General features: G+C 51.3%; 1 protein-coding gene across 1 annotated transcript in view; it reads right to left on the bottom strand.

The window, feature by feature from the left end:
* Positions 1-2,353: 2,353 nt before the first annotated feature.
* svopl (SVOP-like) overlaps positions 2,354-15,000 on the bottom strand; it is a gene marked incomplete at both ends in the record, with an annotated part of 16,364 nt that continues 3,717 nt past the window's right edge. Inside the window, 12 exons of the mRNA XM_080538028.1 lie at positions 2,354-2,392; positions 3,885-3,998; positions 4,599-4,688; positions 4,952-5,033; positions 5,619-5,730; positions 6,076-6,275; positions 10,164-10,237; positions 10,656-10,784; positions 11,305-11,430; positions 13,108-13,171; positions 13,264-13,388; positions 14,023-14,094. Of these exons, the coding sequence (XP_080394154.1) occupies positions 2,354-2,392; positions 3,885-3,998; positions 4,599-4,688; positions 4,952-5,033; positions 5,619-5,730; positions 6,076-6,275; positions 10,164-10,237; positions 10,656-10,784; positions 11,305-11,430; positions 13,108-13,171; positions 13,264-13,388; positions 14,023-14,094 (1,227 nt within the window). The remainder of the gene's footprint in view (positions 2,393-3,884; positions 3,999-4,598; positions 4,689-4,951; positions 5,034-5,618; positions 5,731-6,075; positions 6,276-10,163; positions 10,238-10,655; positions 10,785-11,304; positions 11,431-13,107; positions 13,172-13,263; positions 13,389-14,022; positions 14,095-15,000) is intronic.

Below are 15,000 nucleotides of genomic sequence, written 5' to 3'. Positions count from 1 at the left end.
GCCAAGAACCTTGGAGTGATCCTGGACAACCGACTATCCTGTGCAGAGAACATTGCAGTGACAGCACGCTCCTGCAGATTCTTCCTCTACAACATCAGAAGGATACGTCCATTCCTCACCAGAGAAGCAGCTCAAATCTTGACTCAGTCACTGGTCATCTCCCGCCTTGACTACTGCAACTCACTCCTCCCTTGTACTGTTTATCAAGTGTCTATTAAAATAAATATATATCATCTTTCTTCTTCTATCACGACGACTGCCAATGGTCCCTGGCCTGAGCTAGATTACTCTTCCTGCTACAACTAGTGGATTGATGATTCACTTACTTAGTCAAATGTATTGAGTGTAAGTCGCTTTGGAATAAGGCATCTGCTAAATGCCAACAATGTGTAGTGTAAATGTAAATGTACATAGATGATGCTTCAACACATGGGGGGTCTGAGGCTGTGGGTGGGGGTATGTGAGGTATGGACCAGGGTGTGTGAGGTGGGGGGGAGAATGTGAGTCCACCTCCAGACAAGCACCATCGCTATGCAGCAAACCAGGAAGAGAAAGGAGTGTGTGTCTGTATGCGAGCGCTACTGGACACAGGGGACAGAAAGAGAGAGAGAGAGAGAGAGAGAGACAGAGAGAGAGAGAGAGTTAGAGAGAGAGACAGCGGGAGAGAGGGGGAGAGAGAGAGGGGGAGAGAGAGAAAGAGAACAATGTACTCATACATTGAGGAGCTACCCGCACCAAGCACCGACACACACACATATACACACACAAACACACACACACACACACACACACACACACACACACAGCAGCGCCAGTAATATCGATTTATAGTGGGTTTATGAAGTTACATTAGACAGATACTTCATTGACCCTGGAGGGCAGATTCATTATCTCATTCATATCACACACACACACACACACACACACACACACACACACACACAAAACATGAAACAGACACTGGCCATCCTACACAAGTAGCAGAACACACATAATGATAAACACATGTCAGAGATGTGGATGAGACCAGTATAACAGGGTAGTGGTGATGTCATCAGGCCATGGTGTCAATAATCCTGTCACCACCTCATATCACCCCAACACTGGCCTACGTGAGCGTGTGTGTGTGTGGACAAAGTTGGGTCAGTGATATGACACACATACACTAAAATAGTTGGGAAATTCAATACACACGTGCACGTGCGCGCACACACACACACACACACACACGCACACTAGGACTTACTGTTCTCTGTGTTGTCATCTGGACATCCTCACACTACAGCGACAGCAGAGGGTTGCCAGGTATGCATCTCTCAGTGAGCGGGTTTCCAGGTAGATATCACAGTGGGTTGCCAGGTAGGTATCTCTCAGTGAGCGTGTTGCCAGGTAGGTATTTCCCAGTGAGTGGGTTGCCAGGTAGGTATCTCTCAAAGGAGGGTTGCCAGGTAGGTAACTCTCAGTGAGCAGGTTGCCAGGTAGGTATTTCTTAGAAGCAGGTTGCCAGATAGGTAACTCTCAGAGGCAGGTTGCCAGGTAGGTCTCTCTCAGTGGCAGGTTGCCAGGTAGGAATCTGTCACCTAATTCCCTCCTCAGCCGCAGCAACAACATCGCCTCGACGGACCTGCACTGCAGCTGCGACTGCAACTCACACACTCCTCTGTGAGTGTGCGAGTGTGTGACTGTGTGACTGTGTGTGTCTCACACACACTTCCTCTGTCATAGTGGGCTATGATTGGTTGGAGCCAAGCCCCCCCTCCTCCTTTTCTCTCTCTCTCTCTCTATCGCTCGCTCTCTCTCTACTGTAAGTTTCTGTCGCTCTCAAACACACAGACACACACACACACACACACACACACACACACACACAACTGCTTGTCCAAGGTCAGGAAACTGCTGAGCGCGGAAACCTCCCACACAACATGCTAATATCTGCACATTCACCAAGACACACACACACACGCACACACACACACACACACACACACACACACACAGAGAGAGAGACACACCTAATCTCAGGAGTCTCAGCGAGACAGACTAACGAGCTTAAGGGAGGAGGGATCAGAGAGATCACACAGCGTGGGGGGGGGGCGGAGAGAGTAAACATGTGAGTGTGTGTGCATGAATTCTGCACTTGTTAGAGGTATCTGCACTGCAGAAAACAGTGGCGCTGTTCACTGCATCAGACATGGCGCGCACACACACACACACACACACACACTCACACACACCCAAATTGCTGCATCGCAATTCAATTTCCCTGAAGTGTGCACTCTTCACACAGTTCTTCACAGTTCTGTGTATTCTTCACAGAACTGTGTATTCTTCACAGTTCTTGAGAACTGTGGTGTCAGAAATATGGAAAGTCCCTGAAGCTCATCCCTCCCTCCTATGTAGGGAAGTACACAAGTATGTAGGAGAGTACACAAGTATGTAGGGAACTACACAAGTATGTAGGAGAGTACACAAGTATGTAGGAGAGTACACAAGTATGTAGGGAACTACACAAGTATGTAGGAGAGTACACAAGTGCACACCTCAGGAAAATGGGGCAGATAATTAGTGTTGTCATGGCTACATGGCGGGGGGGGGGGGGTTAAAGGGTTAAAACCATTAGCGTAGGCTGCAGCTAATACCTCGTCACCTTCACTAAGCAACAGCAGATCCTCCATATCCCCCCCCCCCCCCCTCATACACACAACACAAGCTCCGATGTCTGTGTGTGTGTGTGTCTGTGTGTGTGTCTTGGTGTGTAAAAATAATCAGTCTTACTGCCAGTCATGCCCACAGACACCCCACCAACCAGCCACCCCCCGCGCCCCCCCCCCCCCCCCCCCCCCCCCCCCCACACACACACACACACACACTCTCTGTGGCTGTGTCAAAGCTCAAGCTTGATAATGTCTTTGCTCCTCCCAACCACGGCCCAGCAGAGGACGGTAGAGTGGCCATCCAGTGGTAGAAAGTGAGACTGCATCTGAATGAATGAATGAATGAATGAATGAATGAATGGTCTTTATTGTCACTGCTACAGTACAGGTACCAAACAACGAAATTTAGGAGGGGTGGCTCCCCTGGTGCTAGGAAAGTTTTATTTATTTTTTAAACACAAGAAGGGAAGGAGCTGGTTTACATAAATAAAGGCTATGTACACTATCCACTATACAGTACTATACTGTACAGATAGACGACTAGGGTTGTCATATTGCACATAGTGTTATTGCACATTCTTTTGAAGTGTCGCAGTTTGCAGGCTAGAAATGTACATATTTGTGCCTCAGCACTACACCTGATTTTTTCAGTCCAGCAGCTGCCATCAATCCGTCAATTCCATCTACAGAGGGACGGAATTCCTCTGCTTTGACTTGGATGCTAGCCAATCAGACACTCTCACTAAAGGCAAAAGATATTTTAATATCACTTCACGACACAAAGATAGTTGTAAAAAATGTATCATATTTAATACAGATCATATATACAAATGACAGGAATATGTAGAAAACATCAGGCAGTCCGTCACACACACACAAATCAGGAACTTTGCTGTAAAGAGAAAAACATTGAATCAGATTACATCAGATTACACAAACATACACCAGGGAGGCTGACTGAGGCAGAAATGGGAGGATGGCTCATAGTCATGTACAAATACACTCATTAACCTGTCACAAACTAACAGACAGAGAAACAGTTGGATAGTGTGTGTGTCTGTGAGTGTCTGTGAGTGTCTGTGAGTGTCTGTGTGTGCCTGCATGTGTGTCTGCATGTGTGTCTGCATGTGTGTGTGTTAATGGCTGTACTGTGTGTGTGTGTGTGTGTGTGTGTGTTAATGTGTGTGTGTGTGTGTGTGTGTGTGTGTGTGTGTATATATATATATATACCAGTAGAGCTCGTCCCTTGGTCTCTATGGGCAGCAGAAAGGTTCCGACAGCGCAGAGCAGACAGGACAGGGAGAAGGGCAGGAGGGCCAGGAGCACCGACTCTGACATCAACACCTACACACACACACACACACACACACACACACACACACACACACACACACAGTACACCCATTAACACACACGCTCACTCACTCACACACCCATTAACTAGGCCTGTAACAATAATGAAATAATTGTCAGTGGCACTCAATTGTCATGGCAGTCCTGACTGTGCTCCAACACGCTCTGCATGTTAAACACATCACAACATGCTGATAAAACATGAACACGCTAAAAACACACAACTACACATGACTAGATGACACACAGTCCCTTCTTTATTGATGAAGACATGTATATTTTATGTTCAAAAATGTGTTTTATACTAATAAAGAGGCATGGTTTTAGGTTGCCGTGGTGTTACATTATCTGGGTTACATAACAGTGAATCAATTATATTGTATTTTTAATCACAATTATTTCTGAGACAATGAATTGTATAGCAACATTTTGAATTGTTACTGGCCTGCCATTAACACACACCTACTCACTCACACACACACACACACACTCACACACACACATACACACACACACACACACACACGCACACGCACACGCACACGCACACGCACACGCACACACGCATACATTAACACCCCCCCCCCCTACCTGGGCTATGAAGGGGGCGATCATGCCTCCGATGCGGCTGAAGGAGGTGCAGAAGCCCATGCCCAGGGACCGCACCGCCGTGGGGTACACCTACACACACACACACAGAGACACACACAAGAAAGGACAGTATAACAATTGTTAAGTTAAGTACACATACAAAAAAAACGTTCTTCTTCTATCACGATGACTGCCAATGGCCCCTGGCCTGAGCTAGATTACTCTTCCTGCTACGACTGGTGGATTGATGATTCACTTGCTTAGTCAAATGTATCGATTGTAAGTCGCTTTGGAATAAGGCGTCTGCTAAATGCCAACAATGTAAATGTAATGTAAAATGTAAACGTTCGTACCTCTGCAGTGTAAATATAAACTACGGTGAAATTCATTGAGACCAGCGATCTGAGGAAGAACAGCAACACAGTGAAACCCAACCTGCAGGGAGAGAGGGGGGGGGGGGGAGGAGGGAGAGGGGGGAGGGAGTGAGGAGGGAGAGAGAGGGGTGAGGAGGGGGAGAGAGGGGGGGGGGGGGAGAGAGGGAAGGAGGAGGGATAGAGGGAGGAGGAGGGAGAGAGGGGGGAGGAGGGAGAGGGGTGTGAGAGAGAGGGAGGGGTGTGGGAGAGAGGGATGAGGGAGGGAGGAGGGAGAGAGAGGGGTGAGGAGGGGGAGAGAGAGAGGGAGAGAGAGAGGGGGGGAGAGAGGGAAGGAGGGAGAGAGGGATAGAGAGGGAAGGAGGAGGGATAGAGGGAGGAGGAGGGAGAGAGGGGGGAGGAGGGAGAGGGGTGTGAGAGAGAGGGAGGGATGAGGGAAAATGGTGAGGGAGGGAGTGAGGGAGAGGGGTGTGAGAGAGAGAGAGGGGGTGAGGAAGGAGAAAGAAAAAGAGAGAGAGAGGGATTACATGAGCAATATATCTCTGGAGAGATGTGAAATGATTCTTTTAAAAAATCTATATGTTTCACATCAGAGAAGTCAACAATCGATGCCCCGCGGAGAGTGTGAGCAGTGCATTGTGGGTCGTACATGGTGGTGCAGATGTTCATTAGCATGAAGACCAGCGCTGACATGACCAGCAGAGACACCATGGCCAGCCTGCGCCCAAACACGTTCAACAGAGCTATGTTCAGAGGGATGACTGGAGAGGGGGGGGGGGAGAGAGAGAGAGAGAGAGAGAGAGAGAGAGGAGGGAGAGAAGAGGGGTAGGGAGAGAAAGAGGGGGGTGGAGGGTGAGAGAGAGGGAGGGAGGGAGAGAGAGGAAGAGAGAGAGGGGGGGGAGAGAGAGAGGGAGGGAGAGAGAGAAGAGAGTCAGACACGCACACATACATTCGTAAAGCTGTATTAAACTTACAAATATTGTTAACAATGCCTGCCCCTCCCTGCCCCCCCCCAAACTCTCCCTGCCCCTGCCCCTCCGTAACCAGTCCCCCCCCCCCCCTCCCAGCCCCCCCCTGCCCCGCCCCCCCCGATACCCCCCACTCACGTGCCACCTCCCCCAGGCAGCTGATGAGCAGGGTGTGGTAGTCCTTCATGGCGAAGGGGATGCAGTAGCAGGGCGTGGCCAGCGGGTGGCGGTGTTTGACCAGGTGCTCTGGGTCTGCGTCCGTCACACACAGCAGGTTCTTCTCCAGCAGCTCTGAGCTGCTCAGCACCGACCCGTAGTAGGAGAAGGATGCTACGAACCTGACACACACACACACACACACACACACACACACACACGTAGACACAGACACAGGTTCTTCAACATTGGCTTTGCAGCAGAATACACAATCAACAATAATAGATGAGAGGATGGGAAGAGAGAGGAGGAGGAGGAGGAAGAGGGAGAGGAGGAGGGGGAAGAGAGTGAGAGAGGAGGAAGAGGAGGAGGGTAGTTACCATGAGTACCACAGCAGGAGGGAGGAGGGGAGGAGAGGAGGAGGAGGAGGATGGAGAGGAGGAGGAAGAGGAGGGTAGTTACCATGAGTACCATAGCAGGAGGGAGGAGAGGAGGAGAGGAGGAGGATGGAATGGAATGGAATGGAATGGACTTTATTTGTCATTGCTACAGTACAGGTACCAAACAACGAAATTTAGGAGGGGTGGCTCCCCTGGTGTTAGGAAAGGGAAAAAAAAACACATTTTAGAAAAAGCATAAAATCACAAGAAGGTAAGGAGCTGGTTTACATAAATAAAGGCTATGTACACAATCCACTGTACTATACTGCACAGATAGTCAACTAGGGTTGTCATATTGCACAAAAGTATTTTTTCACGTTATTTTAAAGTGTCACAGTTTGCAGGCTTGAAATGTACATGTTTGTGCCTCAGCACTAGCTGCCATACAATCCGTCCGGACTGTCCTGGGCCCAGAACTTAGGCCTTTGCTGTGTTCAGGGCCTTGACGGCCCTGTGGTAGAAGCAGTTCTTCAGTCTGTTTGTCTTAGCGGCCGGGGTCCTGTACCTCCTTTTCGAGGGCAGCCTGATAAAGTGTACGTGCCCAGGGTGGGTCGGGTCCCTGGAGATCTTGGAGGCCTTCCTGAGACAGCGTGTGTTGTACAGCTCTTCCAGAGAGGGGAGGGGGGCGCCGGTGATCTTCTGTGCTGTTCTCACGACTCTCTGTAGCGCGTTTCTCTCCGCTGTTGTGCAGCTGTGGAACCAGTTGCAGATGCCGTAGGTGAGGATGCTCTCCACTGCGCCGTGGTAGAAGGCCACCAGTATCTCCTGCTTGTTGTGTTCTTTCCTGAGGCATCTCAGGGTGTATAGCCGCTGTTGTGCCCTCTTGATGGTGCCTTTTGTGTTGTCCTTCCAGGCCAGGTCATCCCGCATGTGATGTCCCAGGAATCGGAGGGTTGAGACTCTCTCCACGCTCTCTCCGTCGATGAGCAGGCGCTAGATCTCGGACTTTTTCCTCCTGAAGTCTACGATGAATTCCTGGGTCTTTGACTTGTTTAGCAGCAGGTTGTTAACCTTGCACAGCTTGCTCAGTTGCTCTACCTCATCCCTGTACGCCGCCTCGTCCCCCCCCCGAGATACATCCCACCACGGTGGTGTCGTCTGCAAACTTTACGATGTAGTTGCTGGGGTGGACGGGGGTGAAGTCGTGGGTGTAGAGGTTGTAGAGGATGGGGCTTAGCACGCAGCCCTGGGGGGACCCAGTGCTGAGGCTGAGGGCTGTGGAGGTGTGGGGGCCCACCCGCACCCTCTGGGGGCGGTCGGTCAGGAAGTCCTTGATCCACGCACATATAGAGTGTGATAGACCCAGGTCTAGTAGTTTGGTCAATAGCCTGTCTGGAAGGATGGTGTTGAAGGCGGAGCTGAAGTCCACGAAGAGCAGTCTCGCGTAGCTGTTTCCCCTCTCCAGGTGGGATAGAGTGGCGAGGGGAGTCGTCGCTATGGCGTCCTCTGTGGACCTGTGGGCTCTGTAGGCGAACTGGTATGGATCCAGGTTGGGCGGGAGGCGTGTGAGTATGTGGGCCCGGACTAGTTTCTCGAAGCACTTCATGATGATTGGTGTGAGTGCCACCGGGCGGTAGTCGTTTAGGCAGCTCCCCGTGCTTTTCTTCGGGACTGGGATGATAGTTGAGGTTTTCAGGCAGGGTGGGACGGTGGCCTGGGACAGGGACTGGTTAAAGATGTTGGTGAAAACCCCGGCCAGCTGGTCGGCGCAGTCTCTCAGCACCCGTCCCAGGACGCCATCCGGCCCCGAGGCTTTCCTGGGGTCCACCGCCTTCAGTACGCGTCTCACCTCATGCTCTGTGAGGGTGAGGCTGCTGAGAGCTGGAGAGAGTGGTGTTTGTGTTGCGGTTACCTCCGTTCGCCCCTCGTCGAACCGGGCGTAGAAGGTGTTCAGCTTTCCCGCCAGCAGGGGGTCGTCCTCTGCGGCTGTGAGCCTGTTGGCTCTGAAGTTCGTCATCTGCTGAACCCCCTGCCACATCCGCCTGGAGTCGTTGCTCAGGAGGCATTCCTCAATCTTCTCTCTGTGCTCTGCCTTGGCCGCTTTGATGCCGCGCTTTAGGTTGGCCCTGGTGGAGCTGTACAGCGGTGTGCGCTTCCCTGCGAAGAAGGCGTTGTCCCTCTCGTTGATCAGTTTTTGGACCTTCCCAGTCATCCATGGCTTCGTGTTGGGGTAGACCCGGACCCGTTTGTCCACGGTGACTGAGTTGGTGCAGTTCACTATGTGGTTCAGAACCGACGACGTGTACTGTTCCAGGTCCTCATGCTCATATTCCTGCCATAGGGTGTCATTTAGGCAGATCTGCAGTGGAGCGGACCCTTCTGGCCAGGTTCTGACAGTCTTAGTGGTGATGGGAGCACTTTTCCCCATTGTAGTGTATGCAGGAATCAGGAGGATTGACACATGGTCAGACATGCCTAGATGAGCTAGCGGACTAGCCTTGTAAGCACGTTTGATGTTGGTGTATACCTTATCCAGTGTTTTTTCTCCTCTTGTTGCACATTTCACATGCTGATAGAACTTGGGTAGTACTGCCTTCAGGTCGACATGATTAAAGTCCCCCGCTATGATGTGAATAGCCTGTGGATCAGTGCTTTGTTGGCTACTAATGACTTCATATAGTCGCGCCAATGCTACTTTGCTGTCTGCGCTAGGCGCTATATACACACATGTAATTAGCACCGCGTTAAACTCCCTAGGGAGGTATGTGGGTCGGCATTTAACAGTCAAGTATTCCAGGTCTGGCCCCGCGGTGGTGTAGCGGTCTACGCACTGGCCACTAGTGCATGCTGCCCACCGGGGCCGGGGTTCGTATCCCGGCTCGCCAGATCCAGATATGGCCGAGGCACACGGGAAGCGGCATATTGGGCGGCCGCTTCCGAGGGCGGTATAGGAGTATTTCTGGACAAGGATCCGTCGCGCAACACCGCCCCCTGGGTGCCGGAATAACGGTGCTGGGCTCGAGGAGCCAGTCAGCTAGTCTGCCTGGCGGCCTCTTCTGGGACTGCCGGCCACGGGGTCGTGCGGCGGATCCTATGCAATAGGCAGGGGATAATTGGATGCTAGGTTGGGTTCAATTGGCTACCAAATTGGGTGAAAAAGGGATAAAATCTGAAAAACAAATTTATATAAAAAAAAAAAAGTATTCCAGGTCTGGGGAGCAGTGGCTACTTACAGTTTTCGTGTTTAAGCACCAGCTGTCCTTCGTAGATATAATGAGGCCGCCTCCGCGGGTCTTCTCACTAAGCAGCGTTCGGTCAGCGCGGTGCAACGTACGCCCCTCCAAGCTAACAGTAGCGTCCACAATGTTGTCATTTAGCCAGGTTTCGGTGAGAATAATCACACAGCTATCCCCTACGATGTTGTTTTTGGCCACATCTCCTGGCCACATCTCCTCCTCCTCCTCCCGGATGGAGAGGAGGAGGAGGAGATGAGGAGGAGGAAGAGGAGGAGGGTAGTTACCATGAGTACCACAGCAGGAGGGAAAGGAGGAGAGGAGGAGGAGGAGGAGGAGGATAGTTACCATGAGTACCACAGCAGGAGGGAGGAGAGGAGGAGGAGGAGGGTAGTTACCAGGAGTACCACAGCAAGAGGGAGAGGAGGAAGAGGAGGAGGAGGAGGAGGGTAGTTACCAGGAGAACCACAGCAGGAGGGAGGTTCTCCTATAGGCCGACCCCACCAGGATCCTCCAACTGCCCCTCTCTTTCTACACACACACACACACACACACACACACACACACAACAAGGATATAAACACACACACAGGATATAAACACACACACAAGGATATAAACTTATTTCACAACTCTCCAGAGAGATATTGGTCATGTAATCCCTCCCTCCCCCACCCCCCTCCCTCCCCTCCCCTCCCTGCCTCCCTCCCCCCACCCCCCCTCCACCCCCCCTCCCTGCCTCCCTCCCTCCCCCTCCCCCTCCTCCCTCCCCTCCCTCCTCACCAATACAGGCTCCAGCAGTGCCCCCGGTGGTAGGGAGGTGCAGTTCATCCTGCCACCCCTCCCTCCCTCCCTCCCTCCGTCCCCTCCCTCCCCCTCCTCCCTCCTCTCCCTCCCTCCCCTCCCTTTTCCCCTCCCTCCCCCTCCTCCCTCCCCTCCCCTCCCTCACCACTACAGGCTCCAGCAGCACCCCCGGTGGCAGGGTGGTGCAGTTCATGCGGGCGATGCGCTGCAGCGTTTCCACGGCGCCCTTCACGTTCCCCGCCGACACGTTGTAGCGAGCAGACTCTGGGATGAACTACGCACACGCACACGCACACGCACACACACACACACACACACACACACACAGGGAAGATTTACACACACACACGCACACGCACACACACACAGGGAGGAATTACACACACACACACACACACACACACTCACAGAAGACTTATGGATGAGCTACACACACACACACACACACACACACACACAGAAGAGTTAGGGATGAACTACACACACACACACACACACACACACACACACACACACACACACACACACACACGGTCAGGGATGGACTACAGGAGGAGGGAGGGGGGAGAGAGGAAGGAGGGAGGAAGGAGGGAGTAGGGGGAGGGGCATAAAAAGAGGCTCCAGACCTTGAAGAGGAAGAGGAGACTGACCTTGAAGAGGAGGAGGAGACTGACCGTGAAGAGGAAGAGGAGGAGGAGACTGACCGTGAAGAGGAAGAGGAGGAGGAGACTGACCTTGAAGAGGAAGAGGAGGAGGAGACTGACCTTGAAGAGGAAGAGGAGGAGGAGACTGACCTTGAAGAGGAAGAGGAGGAGGATACTGGGGGCGATTGACAGGCGGATCATCCAACGCCAGCCCAGCGTGGGGACCACCAACATCCCCAGCACGATGATCAGCATGGAGCCCACCATCCAGAACACCTGGAGGGAGGGATGAGGATGAAGAGGAGGAGGATGAGGAGGAGGATGAGGAGGAGGATGAGGAGGAGGATGAGGACTGTCCTGCCTATCTGCTGTCAGGACTGCAGAGTTTCTACCTATCTTCTGTCAGGACTGCAGAGTCTCTACCTATCTGCTGTCAGGACTGCAGAGTCTCTACCTATCTTCTGTCAGGACTGCAGAGTCTCTACCTATCTTCTGTCAGGACTGCAGAGTCAATACATATCTGCTGTCAGGACTGCAGAGTCTCTACCTATCTTCTGTCAGGACTGCAGAGTCTCTACCTATCTTCTGTCAGGACTGCAGAGTCACTACCTATCTTCTGTCAGGACTGCAGAGTCTCTACCTATCTTCTGTCAGGACTGCAGAGTCTCTATCTATCTTCTGTCAGGACTGCAGAGTCACTACCTATCTGCTGTCAGGACTGCAGAGTCACTACCTATCTTCCTCCGTAGACTGAAGACCTTCATCTCTTCAGGCTACACCTGAACTGTCCCTCCTAAAGACCTCCATCTCTTCAGGCTACACCTTAACTGTCCCTCCTAAAGACCTCCATCTCTTCAGGCTACACCTTAACTGTCCCTCCTGAAGACCTCCATCTCTTCAGGCTGCATCTTAACTGTCCATCCTGAAGACCTCCATCTCTTCAGGCTACACCTTAACTGTCCCTCCATCTCTTCATGCTACACCTTAACTGTCCCTCCTAAAGACCTCCATCTCTTCAGGCTGCATCTTAACTGTCCATCCTGAAGACCTCCATCTCTTCAGGCTACACCTTTACTGTCCCTCCTAAAGACCTCCATCTCTTCAGGCTACATCTTAACTGTCCCTCCTGAAGACCTCCATCTCTTCAGGCTACACCTTAACTGTCCCTCCTAAAGACCTCCATCTCTTCAGGCTGCATCTTAACTGTCCATCCTGAAGACCTCCATCTCTTCAGGCTACACCTTAACTGTCCCTCCTAAAGACCTCCATCTCTTCAGGCGACACCTTAACTGTCCCTCCTAAAGACCCCCATCTCTTCAGGCTACACCTTTACTGTCCCTCCTAAAGACCTCCATCTCTTCAGGCTACACCTTAACTGTCCCTGCTGACAAATCTCTCTCTGGAGAGTTTCTCTACTATAAATAAAAATAAATAAGGAAATAAAATACAAAGAAATAATAATAATTCTTCCTTCTTCTAGTATTGTGACTGCCAATGGCCCCCGGTTTTGGCATAGATGACTGTTCCTTATGATGACTGATGGATAGATGATTCACTTACATAGACAAATGTCGCTTTGGATGAAGGTGTCTGCTAAATGACTAAAATGTAAAATGTAATGATAGACAGATAGAGGAGGTATAACTTACTGAGGCCAGAGGCAGCATGTAGACAGACAGACAGACAGACAGACAGAGGAGGTATAACTTACGGAGGCCAGAGGCAGCATGTAGACAGACAGACAGACAGGCAGGCAGACAGACAGGCAGACAGACAGACAGAGGAGGTATAACTTACTGAGGCCAGAGGCAGCATGTAGACAGACAGACAGACAGACAGACAGACAGACAGACAGAGGAGGTATAACTTACGGAGGCCAGAGGCAGCATGTAGACAGACAGACAGACAGGCAGACAGGCAGACAGGCAGACAGACAGAGGAGGTATAACTTACGGAGGCCAGAGGCAGCATGTAGGCTCTGTACTTGGCAGGGATGAACTCTGTCTTCAGGACATACCTGGTGGTGAGGGCAAGAGTAGAGATCAGTCGTGCGTGTGTGTGTGTGTGTGTGTGTGTGTGTGTGTGTGTGTGTGTGTGTGTGTGTCTCACCCCTGGGACACCCCGGCCACCCCACAGCCCACCATGCTGCGCAGGAAGATGAACCATCCGTAGGAGGGGGCGTAGGAGGTCAGGAGGGAGAAGTACGCACTCCACACAAACCCCCCGAACACCACCTAGACACACACACACACACACACACACACACACAGAGAGAGACACATACACAGGAACAGACACACACACACAGACACAGAGACACAGAGACACACACACACACACACACACACACACACACACACACACACACACACACACACACACACACACACACACACACACACACACACACACACACACACACACACAGTAAGTAACCTAACAGGTCAGAATGCTGAAGTGTCTCCATAATAATAATAACTTTATTTGTATAGCGCTTTTCCTGCAAACGTTGCAGCTCAAGTGCTCCAATCATTATATAATCATAATTTAATTATTTAGTAATTTAAAGGCAATATTAAAAAGATGGGTTTTTAGTCTTGACATGAACATATTTGCTGAGGTTGCATCCCTACGGTAAACTGGCAGTGCATTCCACAATCTGGGTGCATAAAATGAGAATGCAGCCTCACCAAATCTCTTCTTTTGTACATGTGGTACACAGAGAAAACCAGCGTCAGAAGACCTGAGAGCTCTATTGGGCTGATATGCTAGCAGAAGGTCTGAACATATTCTGGTGCTGAGAGAGCTTTATACACAAGCAGAAGGATCTGTGAGACATTCTGTCATTTCAGAGGGAACGTTCCAAACCTTCAAGCGTCCGTATCTATCTGCCACGTAGCCACTCAGCACCCCACACACCATGAACCCCAAAAACACCATCTGAGAGAGGGGGGGGGGGGGGGGGCAGAGGAGAGAGAGGAGAGAGGGGGAGAGAAGGAGAATGAGAGATAGAAGGAGAGGGAGAAAGAGAAAGAGAGAGAGGGAGAGAGAGACAAGGAGAATGAGAGATAGAAGGAGAGGGAGAAAGAGATAGAAAGAGAGAGAGAGGGAGAGAGAGAGAAGGAGAATGAGAGATAGAAGGAGAGAGAGAAAGAGATAGAAAGAGAAGGAGAACGAGAGATAGAAGGAGGGAGAAAGAGATAGAAAGAGAGAGAGAGAGGAGAGGGAGATTTTTAGTGTTACAGTTACAGCACATAGTATCAAACAGTCCCTCAAACACACAACAAACTGCTCCACAAGAGTCTCGAACCCGTGACACCTGAATAACCAAAACATGTTAACACCATGCCTTTAACACCACCACCTCAACTCCACCTCCTCAACACCACCACCTCAACACCACCTCCTCAACACCACCTCCTCAACACCACCACCTCAACACCACCACCTCAACACCACCTCCTCAACACCACCTTCTCAACACCACCTCCTCAACACCATCTCCTCAACACCACCACCTCAACACCACCTCCTCAACACCATCTCCTCAACACCATCTCCTCAACACCACCTCCTCAACACCACCTCCTCAACACCACCTCCTCAACACCACCACCTCCTCAACACCACCACCTCAACACCACCTCCTCAACACCACCTCAACACCACCTCCTCAACACCACCTCAACACCATCTCCTCAACACCACCTCCTCAACACCACCTCCTCAACACCACCTCCTCACCACCTCAACACCATCTCCTCAACACCACCTCCTCACCTCCTCAACACCATCACCTCAACACCACCTCCTCAACACCACCTCCTCAACTCCACCTTCTCAACA

This window comes from Nansenia antarctica (genome assembly GCF_963989245.1).
Source record: "Nansenia antarctica genome assembly, chromosome: 8".
Taxonomy (NCBI): Eukaryota; Metazoa; Chordata; class Actinopteri; order Argentiniformes; family Microstomatidae; genus Nansenia; species Nansenia antarctica.
Note: the sequence above shows the minus strand (reverse complement) of the source record. Positions and strands in the feature narration are given on the sequence as shown.